Source organism: Eublepharis macularius, chromosome 3, assembly GCF_028583425.1.
Source record: "Eublepharis macularius isolate TG4126 chromosome 3, MPM_Emac_v1.0, whole genome shotgun sequence".
In the NCBI taxonomy this organism is placed as follows: Eukaryota; Metazoa; Chordata; class Lepidosauria; order Squamata; family Eublepharidae; genus Eublepharis; species Eublepharis macularius.
The window spans coordinates 160,671,286-160,689,794 of record NC_072792.1 but is presented as its reverse complement, the minus strand read 5'-3'; the positions used below and the strand labels follow the sequence as shown (position 1 = coordinate 160,689,794).

Below are 18,509 nucleotides of genomic sequence, written 5' to 3'. Positions count from 1 at the left end.
AATTTATCAATACTGCAGCATTTATAAGGTCAATTTATTATATTGATGAAAAGGCAAACTAATATATGTTTCAGAAAGCAGGAGTTCGGATTTTAAAAGCTAACTTTTGTTACAGACTAAAGAACTCCAGAAAGAGACTGTGTGTGTTTGTGCACATGCATACACACAACAGTATTCCCACTGCTTTGTCAAGAATCCGAATTCTGTTTTAATTGGACCAATTAATTGGCACACAGCATTTTCTCACTGGCCTCCTGCGCCCTCTGTCATATTCCATTCCCCAAGGGAATGTCAGCAAAATGAAATATTGGATAATGTACTGACTCCTTCAAAAGGGCAAAACAGGACACAGCATAGTTAGAGGTGAACAATGCCTTCATATTAAAGGCCACCACCACTCATCATATGAGAACTCTACCAGAAGATAAAACACCTTTATGCCCAAATAACACACCGAAATAGAGTTAAGTCCTGACTGCAACAATAAACTGCTTACTTTTGGCTGCATCATACTGCAGCAAATTAGGCTACACTATCAGGTCTTTGTCTTTCTTTGCATGGCATGGCAGTCTACCTCTGGCCAAATTAGGAGAGAAGTTATTTCGGTTAAAAATTTCAAACTTATTCCGTCAGCCAAATACAAAAGTCTTGTTCTGTTCCTTGTTGTGGAAGGACTCCTTCTACAATGGGAAGGGCACTTTCGGATCCAAATCCAGTTTAATTTACCTTTCTCAAGTACCAAATCCAGAACGGACTCATTCAAAAACAGGAAATAATCTGACACTGGCTAAGAAAATGAGCTGTGAACCCATAACTCCTAGGTCACTAGACAAATCACTTTCTTCAGGTCTCAACTCCTCACCACCACCACCAGCTAAGTAATCCAACAAGGTTGTAACAATAATGCGCTGAGAACGCTTGGAACATTCTCAAGAGCTATGTAAATGCTAAATAACAAAATACTAAAAAACACAAAACGTGCTACAGAAGCCGAGTTATACTTCGAAATGACAGCCACCGACTCTTACCTGAACAGCTGATGGACCTTTTGCCGTGGCAGGCTGTTCCTTCTTTACGTTCCAAGCCTTTTCCGTGCTAGCAGAGCCTGAAACAGGAGCCTCCACCCATTCTTCGGAAGAAGCCTAGGAACAGTTTTCGTGATAAAATAATAAAACTACTCTTCTTTATGCCTTTAAAATCCAGATTTTAAAAAATCCAAACCAGGGAGCACTGCATCTTAGATGAATGAAATTTTCTCCCAGAGAAAGGAAACCCAAGAACCAACAGGTTCCTTTGGATACTTCCCACATGACGATATGACACTATACAAAGATGTTTTTATGTTTAACAAGTCATATTTTAAATGCAGGATCACCACACTCAAAAGCATGCTTTTTCCCCCTTGTACGAAAATGACCGTTTGAAATGAAGGCCGAGGTCTTCTTACCAAGATGGATTCCTTGATTTCTACAAAACTGTTATTCTATTTATAAAAATTCAAAATGGAAATAATGGAGCAACAGTAATTACAAATCTCACCTAACTTTTTGATGGGAATGAGAACACTCAACAAGGCATTCCAGGAGCAGGGGGGTGAGTCTAATTAAGCTGCAGGCAGAAGACTCCAATTTTGCTATGGAAATAACCCAAACCCCAATGTGAGGGCAGGCAGAATCGAGCTCACAGATCAGCAGAAAGCGTCCTGGCTCTTGGACAGAAGAAGCTTCCTCATGCAAAGCCAAAGCAATGAAGCACAGTATTATCTATTCCGATGGGCAGAGCTGTTTTCTGGCCCTGCATCCAAAGATCCTTTAATTGGAGATGCCAGGAGCGGAACCTGGCCACTCATAAATTCAAGGTATGCACTCCACCATTGTGTGATGGGAAGCACAGCCATGAGAAGAGGATTAAGACTGTGATAATGCCAAGTGACATCTGTGTTGAGTGTACTGTTGACAGTCGTCAGGAGAAGAACCGTGAGTGGAAATTAATACCAACCTTCTGCTGTATAGGGATGCGGCATTACTAAACCACTGACACTATGTTCTGCTAGCCTACCAAACCAACCGTGTTGGTCTCTATTGTTGAGTTTGGTTGCAGCTGCGACAGAGAAAGCTTCCTCTTCCAACTTGCAAGAAGCATTTGCATGCAGACAAGAAACTGGTAGACTGGATCTATGTTTTTATTGTTTTAAATGGCAAAATTTATGGCAAAAAAATGGCTGTATTTATATAGTGGTAAAATGCTCTATGGATGGTGATAGGTGAATGTCTAATGTGCTGCTATGCTTTTATTGTTATGGCTGTATTTATATAGTGGTAGTATAAGTTTTTAAATGAATGATATGTACTATTTATATTTTCAATGGTTACTGTTGATAAATTGTGTAGTGTGTTTTAAGTTGTTGTGATCCGCCCTGAGTCCACCTGTTTGGGGAGGGCAGACTATAAATTTAAGAAAATAAATAAAAATAAATAAATAAATAAATAAATAAATAAATAAATAAAACAGAATTATTCAAAAAGGCTTTTTACTCAGATAGGAGAACTGTATTGTAGGGATGCAGTCTCAGATGCTTCACTAATGAGTTAGGGACCATAGACTTCACCATGTTGCCTTACATACTACCTGCTGCTTTAAATATGTACTCCTATACATTTCTGGGCAGTAGTATATGTGAAAGAGATCTTGGGGTAAGAGTGGACTTTAAACTAAATATGAGCAGTCAGTGTGATGCGGTGGCAAAAAAGGCCAATTCAATCCTGGGTTGTATCAAAGGGGCCATAGCATCGAAATCGCAGGAGGTCATAGCCCCTCTCTATACTGCCATGGTCAGGCCGCACCTGGAGTATTGTGTGCAGTTCTGGAGACCTCACCTCAAAAAGGATGTGGACAAAATCGAGAGGGTGCAGAGGAGAGCGACGAGGATGATCAGGGGTCTGGAGACTGAGCCCTATGAGGAAAGACTGAGGGCCTTGGGAATATTTAGTTTGGAGGAGATTGAGGGGGGACATGATTGCTCTCTTTAAATATTTGAAAGGCTGTCATTTAAAGGAGGGCAGGGAGCTGTTCCAGTTGGCAGCAGAGGGTAGGACCCGAAACAATGGGCTTAAATTACATGCACAAAGGTACCGGCTGGATATTAGGAAGAACTTTTTCACGGTCAGAGTAGTTCAAAAGTGGAATCAGCTGCCTAGGGAGGTGGTGAGCTCCCCTTCGCTGACAGTTTTCAAGAAGAGGCTGGATGAATATTTGTCAGAGATGCTTTAGGCTGATCCTGCACTGGGCAGGGGGTTGGACTAGATGGTCTGTATGGTCCCTTCCAACTCTATGATTCTATGTTGTCAAATGTTAGTCCTAGAATTGATTATGTTCTGTTTCAGCTTCATGTTGTCTGTTGTCAGTCCTAGAATTCATTAGATTCTGTTTCAGCATTTCCTCTACTCTGTATTGGATCCTTGCTAGCAGTATGTCTTTGTAAACTTGTTTATATTTACCCTATGGCATTGTTTATAGAAATGTCCTTGACACTGTATGGAAATGTCCTTGATATACTGTATGGAAATGTACTTGATACTGATTGTACTAAGCTCATACTGTGTAATCTGCCTTGAGTCTCAGTGCAAAAGGTGGGCTATAAATGAATGAATGAATGAATGAATGAATGAATGAATGAATGAATGAATGATGCAGTAGCAACTGTGCATGCACAATAACTGTCATTTAGAAAAAAATACACAATTACAGCTCCAAATATTGAGGGAAATAGCTTTCTACTAACTGGAATCTCAGACTGCAACTTACAGAAGAACTATCAGATGAATCATCATTTTTTTCAGCTTTATGCTTCTTCTTTTTTTCTTTTTTGGATTTTTTTGAGTGCTTCTCCTTTTTCTTCTTTTTGGTAACAGAATGTTCCTGCATAAAAAATCATTCATATCAATGTGTCAGACCACTGCAGGAAGGCATATCTCCTCCCTTTAAAGTGAAGATACTGAATATCAACGTAAGAGTATTATCCCTCCGCTGCTACTGCAGTTTCTCTTGTTTAGATTTCTTTCTTTCTTTAAAGTATTTACACAGCCGCCTTTCTCCTGAACATCTCAGGACCCAACACATTCTTGACTGCTGTTTTACAGTGCAATCCTAAACAGAGTTATACCTCCTGAGCACCACTGGCTTCAACTGACTTAGGAGGGTATAACTCTGCTTAGGACAACATTGTTAATGTTATTTGTTATTGTACATCGCACTGAGCGCCCCTGGACAGAACAATGTCAAAATAATGTCTTACAAAGAATTTAGGCAGAAAGATGCTTATGTTCCAGAACAACAGAAATTAAGAATACATTTAAAACATAGGTGGGTATTATGATTCACAACTAATTAAAGATTTTTTTAAATGATTAACGATCTGGCTACTCATTTAGATCTGAGAAAATGTTCATGCTGAAAATAGTCACTGAAAATGCTCCTGAGTATTTTGAAGAAAAGGATTCACTGCTACTAAAGATTATAGTTAAACAAGGAAGGAACTATTAGACTGTAGTATCGAATTTATCTATATGGTAGGATATGTTTACGTAGTTAGTTTTTCACAGCTTATGTATTTTTTTTCAGCTTTTTTCCTCTGATTCTCTCCTTTGTATACTAAGTAAGAACTAGCATCTCAGTGTTAATTATACAGGCTGAAACCTACCTGTGATGCCAATTCTACCTTTTTTATTATTTAGTTGATAAATGCATAGACAGTCTTTCAACATCAATTTGCACCTGCCCCATCACCCCCACCTCTAAACATCCATTCAAGATTGATCTCGAAATTTCTCAAAAGTGTTAAGACTATTTTTTATTTGAACAAGACTTTGGAGATCCGGATTAAAACTGATGCCAGCCACAAGTCTTACCATGGGCTACGCTTAGCATAGTTGATTAATCATCTAGACTAAGACTGTTAAGAAGATAGTTCTTTTTAAAATATTGTTGCCTGCTGAGATCCAGTGAAGTTGGAGGAGGCTAGAAATGTTTTCTTTAAAAAGTACATTAAAACCAATTGCAAGGCAAACATCAGGGTCGTGTTTGGCACCCCTGAGGCACAAGTTTTTATGAGCTCATGCTACAAACATCACCTTCCCCAGCTCTTCCACACGTGCAGTCACATCACTGAGCATCCATGTATCCTCCCCTCGCAGTCGCTTCAGCTCTTTGCGACGCTCTTCCTTTTCATAATCAGCTTTTGCCTAACATGGAAGAGAGATGAAAATTAACTCGGGAAAGTACAAATGTACACATAAGCACTCCACACCTTCTTCAGCACCAGTTAAGTACTGTATAAATTATTAGAGATAATCCATTTTGGATAGGCACATAACTTTAAAAGTTACCTTGCCAAACCAACAATGCATTACAGTGGCCAAGTGTAATTATTAAAAAAAAAAAGTAAATACAGTGTGCTTTAATTCTTCACTGAAATCTGCAATAAATCCTAGAAATTAAGACATACATGTAACCTCAGAAGAAGAAATACTCTTTGTAGCCATACTTTTGTTGCCAAAATCCCAATTTAACACGAGCACTCTAGTACCGCATTAAAGAATGCAACAAGCTCTCTTGTACCACATTAAATAACACCACACTTGTTAACAGCCTATGTGTTGATAAGCTGTAACTCACTTCATGGAATATACAAAAAACAGTATGAAAAACATACAACTTTCTTTTTGCAACCAAGCATTACAGAATAACAACAACAACAACAACATTTGATTTATATACCGCCCTTCAGGACAACTTAATGCCCACTCAGAGCGGTTTACAAAGTATGTCATTATTATCCCCACAACAAAACACCCTGTGAGGTGAGTGGGGCTGACAGAGCTCCAGAGAGCTGTGACGGGCCCAAAGTCACCCAGCTGGCTTCAAGTGGAGGAGTGGGGAATCAAACCCGGCTCTCCAGATTAGAGTCCCACGCTCTTAACCACTACACCAAACAGGCTCCCTGTTGTAGCAGAATTTATTGGTCAAAAAACAATGGTTTATTGAATTATTGCTTTGACCACTCAACCAGGGCATGACAAAATGATGCTGCCTTATAGAATAACTGCCTCACGTTTTACAAAATCTTTCATGAGAGTTAGCTGTCCAATCCTAAGGACCGATGCATTGGAAAAAACATGTCTAGGATCAGGTACAAAGACTCAGACAGCCCTGCAAAAACCGTAATTGATGGTATTGCATTAGTACTGTGAGAAAATCCTGGTCTATGCCCTTAAGAGCATAGCAGTGCAAAACAACCCCACACAGCACAAACCTGATGCAATGAAAGGAGCAGATGAAGTGGAGAGGAGGCTATGGTTCAAGGCACCTGCTGTAGAGGCAGAAAGTACCAGGATTAATCCCTGTTTGTGGGATCTGCTGTTTAAGGGATCTCAGGTGACCGCTTTTGAGAACTCTCTGTGCCCAACAGCAATGCCTAAATGAAGCTGTTTATCCTTGCAGCATCTACAGGTGAGCTTCAGGAATAAGGAAAGGACAAAACACTATAAAATCTCAACAGAGAAGAGATTGACAGATCAGAGGTGGATGCAAGATCCTAAGTGGGTGGACAAAAGAAATAAATGCCTATGTTCCCATTAAATGAGCTGCAACATCCGTAAACAAGCCTTGCTCCCCATGACCCCTAACCAGTAACCCCAAGCTACATAATACCTGCAATACTTACATCTCCAAAAGAACATAGTATTTTCTCTTCATCCCCATATGGCAACATTCCATCTCTCCAGAATGGAGGTCGCTACCATTTCAACCTTCCTTAACAACAACAAATAACTTTGCCCAAATTGATTTTCGCTTTCCACTTCAGACAATGACCTCCAATTCCATTTGCCTAATACAATCATACATAGCTTAATGACATCTATCTTTTTGTTCCCTTTTGCATTTTATAATTAAATCCCCTGCTAGTTACAGATTTCTTTCCCCGTGCTATAAAAACCAAGCCCAATCGTTTCACATTTCTCAAGCCTTACTAAGTAAGCATTTTATTCTGAGCTCATTAGCACTATACAATAGCACAAAAATGCCAACCAATTTTCCTTTTGTCCTTGAAGATTTATTTATACTTTTCAGTAATTTTTGCCTTGTGTCATGAGTTCTAGCTGCATGTAACTTTGATTGTTCCAAACACATCAGGAAGTCAAACGCTTAAAGCAGGCCTTGACAAATTTCCTTTGACTGCAGAAGTCAGTCCTAAAATTTAGGAGCCAGTCTTCAGGATTTCATATGTTAATAGTCATATTTTCTAATTATTGCTAAAAAAAAAACTGTTAGAAAACCTAATTCTAACCTCTTCACAGTTTCTTGTAATTTTATTTAAACTATGATAAAAGTGTTGTTATACATGTAAATACAGGGGTGACCCGGCTGTCATCATCACAACAAAAAGTAACCTCTTACCCTAGCTTTCCTTCTCCGCAGTTATGAGAAATTCTATTATTGCTTCAAAAACTCCATTTAAACCAATACTAGAGCCAGTGTAGAGAACAACTGGTTAAGAAACTAATTCATCCACTGAATGGTGTGAAGTTAAGTTTACATATAAGCTTGACTTAACATAAAGTTATATTTACATATAAGGGCAGGAACTTCATGCACATTTGTTTTTCTGTCATACAACAAAATGTTCTGAAGCAAAATGATAAAATAAGCTTTGTACTTCCACTGAGAATTGTCAGGACTCACTGTAATAAAATAATTACTGAAAATGTCTAGCCACTGTGGAAACCTGGTACCTGTGAACTGTTGATCCGTGGCTTAAAAACATATGCACCCACAACATGCACATGTTCAAATTATGCCCAATTTGGAAACACAGCAAATGCTCTAAACAAGAACAAAATTATTTACAACATGTGGGAGCAGAAGGATGCCTTCAGGTCCAAGAGCTTGAAGCTTCATTGTCTGGTTTCATTCTCCCACGCAGTCAAAGGTGTCAGGTCCAGTGTATATCTTAACTATACTGACTCCATTTTCTAATGCTTTTAGTGTTTAAGTGTTTTCTCCTCAGGTGCACCAGTTCCCAGGCAGCATTCCCACCAGAGGACTGTTTTGTCTAACACCGTTCCACCAGGCATTGGCCTTGAAGGAGAGCAGCTTCCCAGGACTGAAAGATGTTGTTTTGAGAACTGTGGGGGGAGGCTGTTCCAGATGGGTATTGTTACTCTGTATCCTATGCTTGCTCTTCATTGGTAACAATGATCATGTACCATCCTGAGTCTCCTATTCAGGACAGTGGACTATAATGGACCTTTTCTGCAATAAAACTTCCTTTGCTAGACATTGGACTTATTCTTGCTTCTAAAGGGAATCTTGCAGAGAGTACCTTATCTAGCCACAGTCTGACATTTTGTTACCAATCATGTCTGCGTCGGGCCCAGCGGAATCCAAGGTTGTCCCGGACAGGGATCCTTTGTTTGATCCGTATGCGTCTCCCGACAATCAACCGGTGCAAACCCAAGACTCCCAGGAGCTGGGAGCAACCGGGAACGGAACCGGAGCCTCCACTTCTACCCTGCCTCTCATCGACTTCAGTACTCGAAACGAGACCGAAAGCAATCTCGGGGCAAGGCCGAAAGCAACCGCTCTCCCCTTGATCTCGGTGCCCACCCCGTCGGAGTGGGGAGCCAGACCCCGAGAAACCAGAGAGCGCCGGGCAGGTGGACTCCATCCACGAGTCTCGATGGACGGGCGCCGAAGCCTAGAAACCGTCCCGGAACTAGATAGCAGCCAACCATGGCGATATTGGAACAGGACGTTTGAGCAGATGGAGGGGGACACGTCTCGCCGAGGCGCCCTGAGTTGGGATTATTCCGAACTTGCCCCGTGGAAGGAGCCAACGGAAGTCCCTGAACCAAGTTGGGAGCAGATACGAGGTCGCACCTATGCGGTAGATACCAGCATCTCGGCCGTGACGGGTATGGCCAAGGGAATTCTAGCCGCGAGGTCGCGAATAGTTCAAGGGGACCCTCCTCCGTGGGGCCCTTTCTCCCCGGTGAGTACAGCGAATGAAGGTTCCCTGAGCGAACAACCAGGGCCAAGTCGCATACAACAATTAGAAGCTAAGCTGATGGATATGGAAGAAAGCTTGGCTCACGCCATTCATTTAATTTCCTCAATGGGGGCAGGGGAAAGACTGTCTCCTGAAGAGATGGCGATACAGATAGCTACCCTTCAAAGTGTCATCTCCTATCCGATGGAGGAAGTTCAGCAGCGGTCGTCGCCTACCGGCGGGGGGGGCACCTATCCTGGCGAATCGGGAGAACAACCCAAGGAACTTCCCCCTCAGCGGGAAACTCCACCGAGAAGGGACCACCCGGTTGTGCCATCCGGTGAGACTCCCATCGAACCTCCTATCACGGGAGGGGATGTGCCGCCAGACGAGACCCCCGTTGAGAGGCCTACGGAAGGGGAGGAAAAGCCAAGTGATACACCGGTGATACCCCCCCATACTTCCCCGAAAACGGTCCGGCCGGACCAAGCGGGAGCACCCGTGGCTCCATCGGGGGGGGGAGCCCCTGGTCAACCGCGCGAAACTGTTCCCGTCGGGCAACCTCCGGGAGATGGTCTACCAGCGCCAAAAGGCCAGCCGACGCTTCCCAGAACAACAACGCCCGGAGGGGCAAGCCCGCGCGGCCTTCCACCCATTCGGCCTTCGCCGCTGCGGCCCCTTCCGCTTCGACCACAACTAACCCCGCCGCTGCAGCCGATACGTTTGCCACTGGAACAACCCGTAAGACCGCCTCCGACCCAACCGATGGGACCTACACCACTGCGACCCCACCAACCCACCCCTCAGCGGCCGATTATTACTTCGCCACACCAACCTCAACCGCCAGCACCTCAACCGCTACGGCCAGCACCTCCGGCATTGCCACCAGCCCTGCCGAGAGCACCGCCACCAGCCCAGCCGAGGCCGGCACCCCCGGCTCAACCGGTGAGGCCACCGCCAGCACAACCGGGTCCCCTCATACCTCAAGTGCCATTGAGGCTTCCGGCGGACTTCTACCCAGCCCCGGCTCCGAGGCAAGACCTCCCAATGGGTTGGGTGAAACTAGACGCCACTTTTGACGGGGATCCCTCCAAACTGGGCTTTTTTCTAGTGCAAGTCGTGCAATTCTTCAACCGGTGGGGACACCTTTTCGGCAGCGAGGCCAGCCAAATTGAACACCTCGGCTCCCGTTTACAAGGGAAAGCAGCGGACTGGTACGTAGGACTATATAATATCGGGGCCCCAGAACTCGATACTCTCCAGGGGTTGGTGGATGCTATTAGAGCACAATATGAAGATCCCTTAGAGGAAACCAGGGCCCGAACAGAATTGCAGGCCATTAAGCAGGGCAGCATGGCAGCGAGAGACTATATCACGAAATTCCGACAATTGGCTGCCAAGTGCCCCAGGTGTGAGGAGTCCACAAAAATTATTCTGTTCAAACAAGGACTTAATCCGAGACTTTTGGACAGAGCCCTCATGCAAGACAATCCCCCTACGCTGTTAGGTTGGATTCAACTTGTTTGCGAAGTGGAAAATCGCATTTTAGAAGTCCGTTTGGTTGAGCAACAACAACAAACGGGACAACGAAGACCATTGACCTTACAGAAGGGAGCTCGGGGAGCTGGCTACGCCACCCGTGGAGCGAGAGATGCTAGATGGCAACAAGGGCTGTGTTTGCAATGCGGACAGGCTGGTCACTTTGCAGCACAATGCCCCTACCGGCCTGTGCAAAGACCTCCGCTCCAATTACGGCGTCCAACCCTTGCTCCGTTCCCTACGCTCCAACGCCCGACTCCAGCTCCACGAGCAAACAGAGGCCGCGGCGCTTCCCAAAGGCCAGCCTCAGAAAGAGGGCTGGAAGCGGAAGAAGTTATGGAATACGATCCCGCTTCCCCATCTGCAGAAGTCAATCCAGAAAGTCCCCAGTCGGGAAACGAGATGGATCTGTCGTAAAAGGGCCCAAACGACAGATCCGCCCCAAGCCCGTCCCTGCACGGAACCGGCCACCTGGGTCCATTTTATTCATGCCAGTGACTTTAATCAACCCAGAGAGAAAAATGCACATTCGGGTGCAAGCTCTTATTGACTCGGGTTGCTCAAGAGACATCATAGCCCCAGCTCTAGTCAATGGACTGGTCTTACCAACTCGGGATTTACAAAATCCAGTAATTTTTGAACAAATGGATGGTACCAACATGAATCCGGTCACGACTGAAACCATCCCGGTGATCACAGGCATGGGACAACATTGGGAAAAGAGGTCCTTTGTCATCAGCTCTACTGCCAAGTACCCGTTAATTCTAGGCAGCAAATGGCTATGTGATCACAATCCCTACATAGACTGGGCTCAAGGATGTATTACCTTCAATCATGCCAACTGTAAAAATCACCGTTGGAATCAAAACTGGGGCGAAGACCCAACTTATAAAGAAAAGGCCCTCCTCACCCAAGAAGAAGTCAACCAAATACCCGAACCGTACTGGCCTTTTCTAAATGCTTTCTCGGAGGAGGAAGCTGATACTCTACCCCCGCACCGACGAACGGACTGTGCGGTGGAAATTTTACCCGGAGCCTCATTGCCTAAAGGACGACTCTATCCCATGAGTCTCCATGAACGTGAAGAGCTCCGGAAATTCATCGACACCAACCTCCAACGAGGGTTCATCCGCCCAGCCTCTAGCTCCCACGCCGCTCCAGTTCTCTTCGTGAAAAAGAAGGATGGGGGGCTCAGACTGTGCACGGATTTCCGAGGACTAAATGCAGTGTCCACCAACAACGCCTATCCTATACCGCTCATCCGAGACCTTCTCAACGTCGTGGCCCAAGGTAAGATCTTTACGAAATTAGATCTAAAAGATGCTTACTTCCACGTTCGTATCAAGGCAGGGGATGAGTGGAAAACCGCGTTTAATACGCCCCTCGGACAATATGAATACTTAGTTATGCCTTTTGGATTGGCGGGAGCCCCGTCTGTATTCATGTCCATGATAAACGAAGTTCTACATGAATTTCTGTACAAAGGGGTGGTGGTGTACCTTGATGATGTTTTAATTTATTCTGACACCGAGGAAGAACATGTTCAAATGGTACAAAAGGTCCTGGCCACCTTGATGAAGAATAAACTGCCCATCAAATTGTCCAAATGTGAATTCCATAAAACCGAACTCACTTACCTTGGGTATTGTATCTCACAAGAGGGGTTGAAAATGGATCCAGCCAAAATACAGGCGATCCAGGATTGGCAAACACCCACCACCCGCAAAGAACTGCAATCCTTCCTGGGTTTTGCCAACTTCTATAGAGACTTCATAGCAAATTTCGCCCAAATCACACTCCCCTTAACAGAATTGCTAAAAACCAAAGAGAAAGGGGACCAAGCCAAAAAACCCTCTGCTAAACTACAATGGACCCCCGATTGCCAAACGGCCTTCGAATGCCTTAAAAAGCAATTTGTAACGGAACCCATCCTCTCCCACCCCAACGAACAGTCCCCCTTCATAGTACAGGTCGACGCCAGCGATACGGCGATAGGGGGGGTTTTGCTGCAGAAGGGGGAGGATGGGAAATTGCGGCCTTGTGCATTCTTGTCTAGAAAGTTCTCAGAGGCAGAAAGGAATTGGAATGTGTGGGAGAAGGAGGCCTTTGCAGTGAAAGCAGCTCTCACTAACTGGAGGCATTGGCTGGAGGGGGCGAGATACCCTTTCGAGGTCTGGACAGATCATAAAAATTTGGAGGCCCTCCGAAGCCCCCGCAGACTGAATGCCAAGCAATTGCGGTGGGCGGAATTCTTTTCCAAATTCAACTTCACCCTCAATTATCTCCCGGGCAAAACTAACTTTTTGGCGGACGCCCTGTCGCGCATGCCCCAACATAAGAGCAAGCGGGCGGAGACTGTCGACACGGTCTTCACGCCTAAGCAACTTGGGGGCGTGGTGACTACTCGCAGCCGCGCTAAGCAGCCCCTCCCGGCCGACCAAGAATGGAAATCGAAACTTAAAACTGAAGTGGAGAAGGAGGGGAATAAAGCTCCGCGAAACAAACTAACCCAATCCCCACAGGGGGATTGGCTAGCTGGGAGCAAGTTTTATGTCCCGGACAGCCTTAAGTTGGAAATCTTGCAGCGCTGTCATGATGCTCCCACTGCTGGACATTATGGGTATCTGAAAACTTTACACCTAGTTCAAAGACAATTCTGGTGGCCGGGCATGCGCAAAGACATTTCCCAATACGTTAGTTCCTGCCCTGTTTGCCTCAGCGCTAAAACCAGAAAAGGGAAACCTCCGGGTCTCCTGCAACCATTGGAAACACCGAACAGGCCCTGGGAAGTAATCTCCATGGACTTTATCACTGATCTGCCTCTTTCAAAAGGACATAATTGTATTTTAGTTGTGGTAGATCTGTTCTCCAAACAAGCCCATTTTATCCCCTGTACTACTATACCCTCCGCTCGAAAACTAGCGGATCTGTTTCTAAAACACATCGTAAAATTACATTCTTTTCCGTCCAAGGTGATTTCGGATCGCGGCGGACAGTTCGTTGCCAACTTCTGGCGGGAGCTTTTGAAAATGTTGAATATTGAACAAGGTATCAGTTCAAGCCACCACCCACAAACCGACGGGCAATCCGAAAAAACAAACCAAATATTAGAACAGTTCCTTCGTTGCTACATCAATTTTCAACAAGATAACTGGGTGGACCTTCTCCCTCTAGCTGAATTCTCCTATAACAACAGTGTACACGCTTCAACGGGAGAAGCCCCCTTCAAAATTGTATATGGGACTCACTTCAATCCCTTCCCTTTGGACGCACCCCCTCTCCATTCCTCTAAATTGCCAGATGTATCCTCATGGTGGGGGGAGGCGGTGCAGCAATGGACTATCATTAAGAGACACCTTGAAAAAGCCAAACTGGATTACAAAAAGTACGCAGATCGCCATCGTGTGGCCGAATGGGAAGTACAACCAGGAGACCATGTGTATATTTCCACAAAGAACCTAAAGCTAGCTCAAACAAGCCGCAAACTCGCTCTGAAATTCTTAGGACCTTTTCCTGTGCGCAAGGTAATAAATAAAGTGACTGTTGCTGTAACATTGCCCAAGAACCTTCGCCATGTGCATGATACGTTCCATGTCAGCCTTTTGAAGAAAGCTCCCACCGACAACAAATGGCATATCAAAGCTCCACCCATTCCAACTTTAATTGACGGCCAAATACACTATGAAGTACAACAAATTTTGGACTCTAAAATCAAGAGAAATCAGCTTTTTTACCTCATTAGGTGGAAGGACTTTGATTCTGGTTACGATGAATGGGTGAACTCTGCACATGTTCATGCTCCTAGATTGACCAAAGCTTTTCATACTCGCTACCCATATAAACCAGGGGGGGATCTATTTTAAGGGGGGCAGAAATGTCAGGTCCAGTGTATATCTTAACTATACTGACTCCATTTTCTAATGCTTTTAGTGTTTAAGTGTTTTCTCCTCAGGTGCACCAGTTCCCAGGCAGCATTCCCACCAGAGGACTGTTTTGTCTAACACCGTTCCACCAGGCATTGGCCTTGAAGGAGAGCAGCTTCCCAGGACTGAAAGATGTTGTTTTGAGAACTGTGGGGGGAGGCTGTTCCAGATGGGTATTGTTACTCTGTATCCTATGCTTGCTCTTCATTGGTAACAATGATCATGTACCATCCTGAGTCTCCTATTCAGGACAGTGGACTATAATGGACCTTTTCTGCAATAAAACTTCCTTTGCTAGACATTGGACTTATTCTTGCTTCTAAAGGGAATCTTGCAGAGAGTACCTTATCTAGCCACAGTCTGACAAAAGGAGGGGCAATGGGACAGAGCTACTCAGCAGATGCGCAAGTTTTATTTCAGTGTTTTCCAGTCTGGCCAATTTGGGCTGGAAATACATGGGGTGTGGTTTAGCTTCTGTTACCCATACACTGTTTCTTTTTAAAAGCAAGAACCTACTGAAACTGTTGCTATACAGCAAGGATCTACCTGGTTTGAGACAAGGAAACAGAGGCTGATTCCGTACACGTTGGATAATGCACTTTCAATGCACTTTATCAATCGTTTGAGGTGGATTTTTTGTTCCGCACACAAAAAAATCCGTTCCAAATGATCTATAAAGAGGATTGGAAGTGCATTATCCAACATGTGCGGAATCACTCAGAGATGTCTTTACCAAGCCATGATACCACAGGACAAGAGGTACTGCCAGCCCAGCCTGCGAAGGACTGGCTTACCTTCTTACTGAGTTCCCATGACACAGCCTATTAAGTGAAGTATTTTTAAAGTCCCAACAATGTGCAGTATTCCCCATTACTATGTATGGATGTGAAAGATGGACAGTGAAGAAAGCTGACAGGAAGAAAATTGATTCATTTGAAATGTGGTGCTAGAGGAGCGTTTTGCAGATACCATGGACAGCCAAAAAGACAAATAAGTGGGTACTAGATCAAATCAAGGCTGAATTCTCCCTAGAAGCTAAAATGACAAAACTAAGGCTATCATACTTTGGTTACATTATGAGAAGACAAGATTCTCTGGGAAAGTCAATAATGCTAGAAAAAGTAGAAGGCAAAGAGGAAGATCTAAAAAGAGATGGCTTGACTCAATAAAAGAAACCACGTCCTCTAGTTTTCAGGATCTGAGCAAGTCTGTTAATGACAGGACGTTTTGGACGTCTTTCATTCATAGGGTCACCATAAGTCGGAGGTGACTTGACGGCACATAACACACACAACAATACTTAAAGTATACGCTTAAAACATATCTTGAGTACAACTTACTTTGGTGTGGTAATTAACAAAATGCCCATCTTTATCGTTGGCAAATTGGGGGGGGAGGAAACAAAAAAGCCATGTTTTGCAGTGTCTCCCTTCTGCAGTATGTCAATACGCTGCAACCTTGTAAGATTTCTCTTGACCAACCACTATCAAGAGTACAGGGCAGGGTTTAAATTTAGCACACAACGAATGGAGTAGAATGGTTAGAATCTTGGACTAGGATCTGGGAGACCTATATTCAAATCCCCGCTCTGCTATGGAAGCTTGCTAGGCAATCTTGAGCTAACCATTGTCTCTCAGCCTAACCTGCCTCACAGGGTTGTTGTGTGGATAAAATGTAGCACACAACCATAATATTGTAAGCCGCTTTGGGTCCCTGTTAGTAAGAAAAGTGGGTGTTAGACTGCCACGATGGCAGTTCAGAGTCCGGAGCTGCTGAGCCCTCCATCATCCCTTTTCCCATTAAGGCCTTGGATGAGCCTCAAGTCATGGAGGGGAGGGGGATTCCAGTTCCCCCCAGCCCCTCCCGTGCCATCTGCCTCTCCCAACACATCCGGGAAGTGATCTGGCTCCTCCTGCTTGCCCCTGCCTGGGCCAGCCTAATAAAGGATTGCCTACGGGTGGGCTGACCCTGGACTCCCCCAATGCCCTCTCTTCAGGGGCAGGCCCAAGGTGAGTGAAGGGAATCTGAGCCTCCCTGGGTGGGCCTTCCCTTCTCCTGCCCTGCCCTTCTCAGAGGCTTTTAGAGGCTGCTTTGCCTGCCTATGCCCTAGGAGGTCCCAGCTGCTGCAGGCTTCCTCTTCTGGCCTGTTCTCAGGTTCAGACTGCTGCTTGAGCCCTGCTGCCCTTCTGACGCATGTGCCAGGCCTGCAAGGCTTTGGGGCTGCTGCTGGTACACCTCTGGGCACAGCCTCCTTGCTCCTTTGCCCCCAGCCCCCAGTTGAACTGCCTGCTTCAGGGGTATCTGGGTGAGACTGCCCCTCCCAGAGGCTCCTCTGGAGTAGGTTAGAGCAGGGGTGGAAAATATAAATAAATAAATAGTTCTCAGCAACAGTGCATTTGCTACCAGAGCGAATAAAGGGCAGCCATTTGTTTATATGCAATTAGACTGGTGTCCTCACAGAATTCTGGTGGGCCCAGTTCTACTGACCCCGCTATTTTAGGTTTTATCTGTTCTCAAGCAGACTTGTAAACTGCAGCCGGCATAGGCTGTACCACACACATTCATGAGAATTAAGGCTGTTCCTAGGTACCCAGTTCCATGCACTCACTCCACCTATTCCTCAAATTACAGGTCAGGTTGTATGAAAAATTCTAAATGCCTCCTTCATTCCTTATTACCCTAAATTGCATGAAATAACCCACATTAACTTTCATAATACTTTACAAAAAGGAAAAAGAAAAATAAATTTATCTGCCCTTATTTCTGTGACAAAATTCTACTGTTCGATCCCTTCTACAATCAGAAATATGAATTAAAGCCATTCCAGTAAAGCAAGGCCATATGTGAAGATAAGAAGTGTAACTTAGATGAAGACAAAAGGATTCTTTAAAAAATCCTTTTAAAACCTTCACTGCAAGAAATTTCAGAGAAAAGGACCATTTTATCAGCCTTTGATAGAGGGATATTGTAGTCCGTTAAATCCTACAAAATAGCTCCAACAAACTTATGAGAAACATTTTTCACAAAGTCGTAACTCTAATCCTGAGAGATTTGGTAGTTTCCATGAGTCCCTCTTCTACATTCTCGGGAGCCAGAGTCAACCCTCCCATTTGAGAGAAGCATAAAGAGACAAAGAAAGAACTGTAACTGAATTTGAATAATAAACAATCTAAATGAACAATAAACAGACTACCACTTGGGCCTGCATACAGCAACAATGGCTCAGTTTAGATCCAATAACCGCAAAGCCATGATTTGGTATTAAACTAACAAACTCAGGCTTGTGCACATGCTCAGCTTCACTCTTCTTAAATGCTGGTGAAGCAAATCCTGTCATTTTCTCCAAATCAGCAAGTCCACAGTTTACAGTTTCCTTGCAAAGTGCAAACCACAGCGTCATCATTCAGACATGATAATAAGTTATGATATGGCAACAATGAAGCAGAGTGCAAGATTGGCGTGCAAAGCCTGAGACCCATGCTATGGTTTGGCATGACCTCTGAACCATTCCTCTGGCTACAGTCCCAAGGTCTGAGACACAACCAGTGGTATTTCTTACTTTGGAAAACTGACACTTATGCTGTATCACAAACTGATTTTAACAGTCCTCTGCGTTTCCAGAGTAGTTTGCCACACAGCATGGAGAGAGGGAGTACTGTTTGAGAAATACATGCTAAAAGTCCCCTTGAGTGTACCGCAACCAATTTAACAGTTCTTTGAATCAAAACCCGTTGCCTAGTGTGATTTATCATAAATTCAATGTTCATTTTACAACTTTGAATTTTTGTCAAACGAAATTTAAGTGCCAAGATATATTTTCTCATACATCGATCACATATTGAAAGCCCTGTCCATTTACAGGAGATGGTAAGGAGGAAATATAAGATTCGGAGTTGCCAGCTACAGCCTTTTAAGAATCCATAATGATGCAATTTGATTTTAAGATTTACATTTTTATATAAATGTGAACATTAATGTACCTGCTGACTGGAATTCAGTTT

General features: G+C 44.3%; 1 protein-coding gene across 2 annotated transcripts in view; it reads right to left on the bottom strand.

The window, feature by feature from the left end:
* Positions 1-18,509, bottom strand: part of CWF19L2 (CWF19 like cell cycle control factor 2) — a 130,328-nt gene that overhangs the window by 90,970 nt on the left and 20,849 nt on the right. For both annotated transcript variants that reach the window (XM_054973362.1, XM_054973361.1), the window contains exons 2-4: positions 5,130-5,240; positions 3,805-3,918; positions 1,029-1,142 (exon numbers count right to left, since the gene is read on the bottom strand). In XM_054973362.1, coding sequence (XP_054829337.1) covers positions 1,029-1,142; positions 3,805-3,918; positions 5,130-5,171 — 270 coding nt within the window. In that variant the 5' untranslated portion in view covers positions 5,172-5,240. The remainder of the gene's footprint in view (positions 1-1,028; positions 1,143-3,804; positions 3,919-5,129; positions 5,241-18,509) is intronic.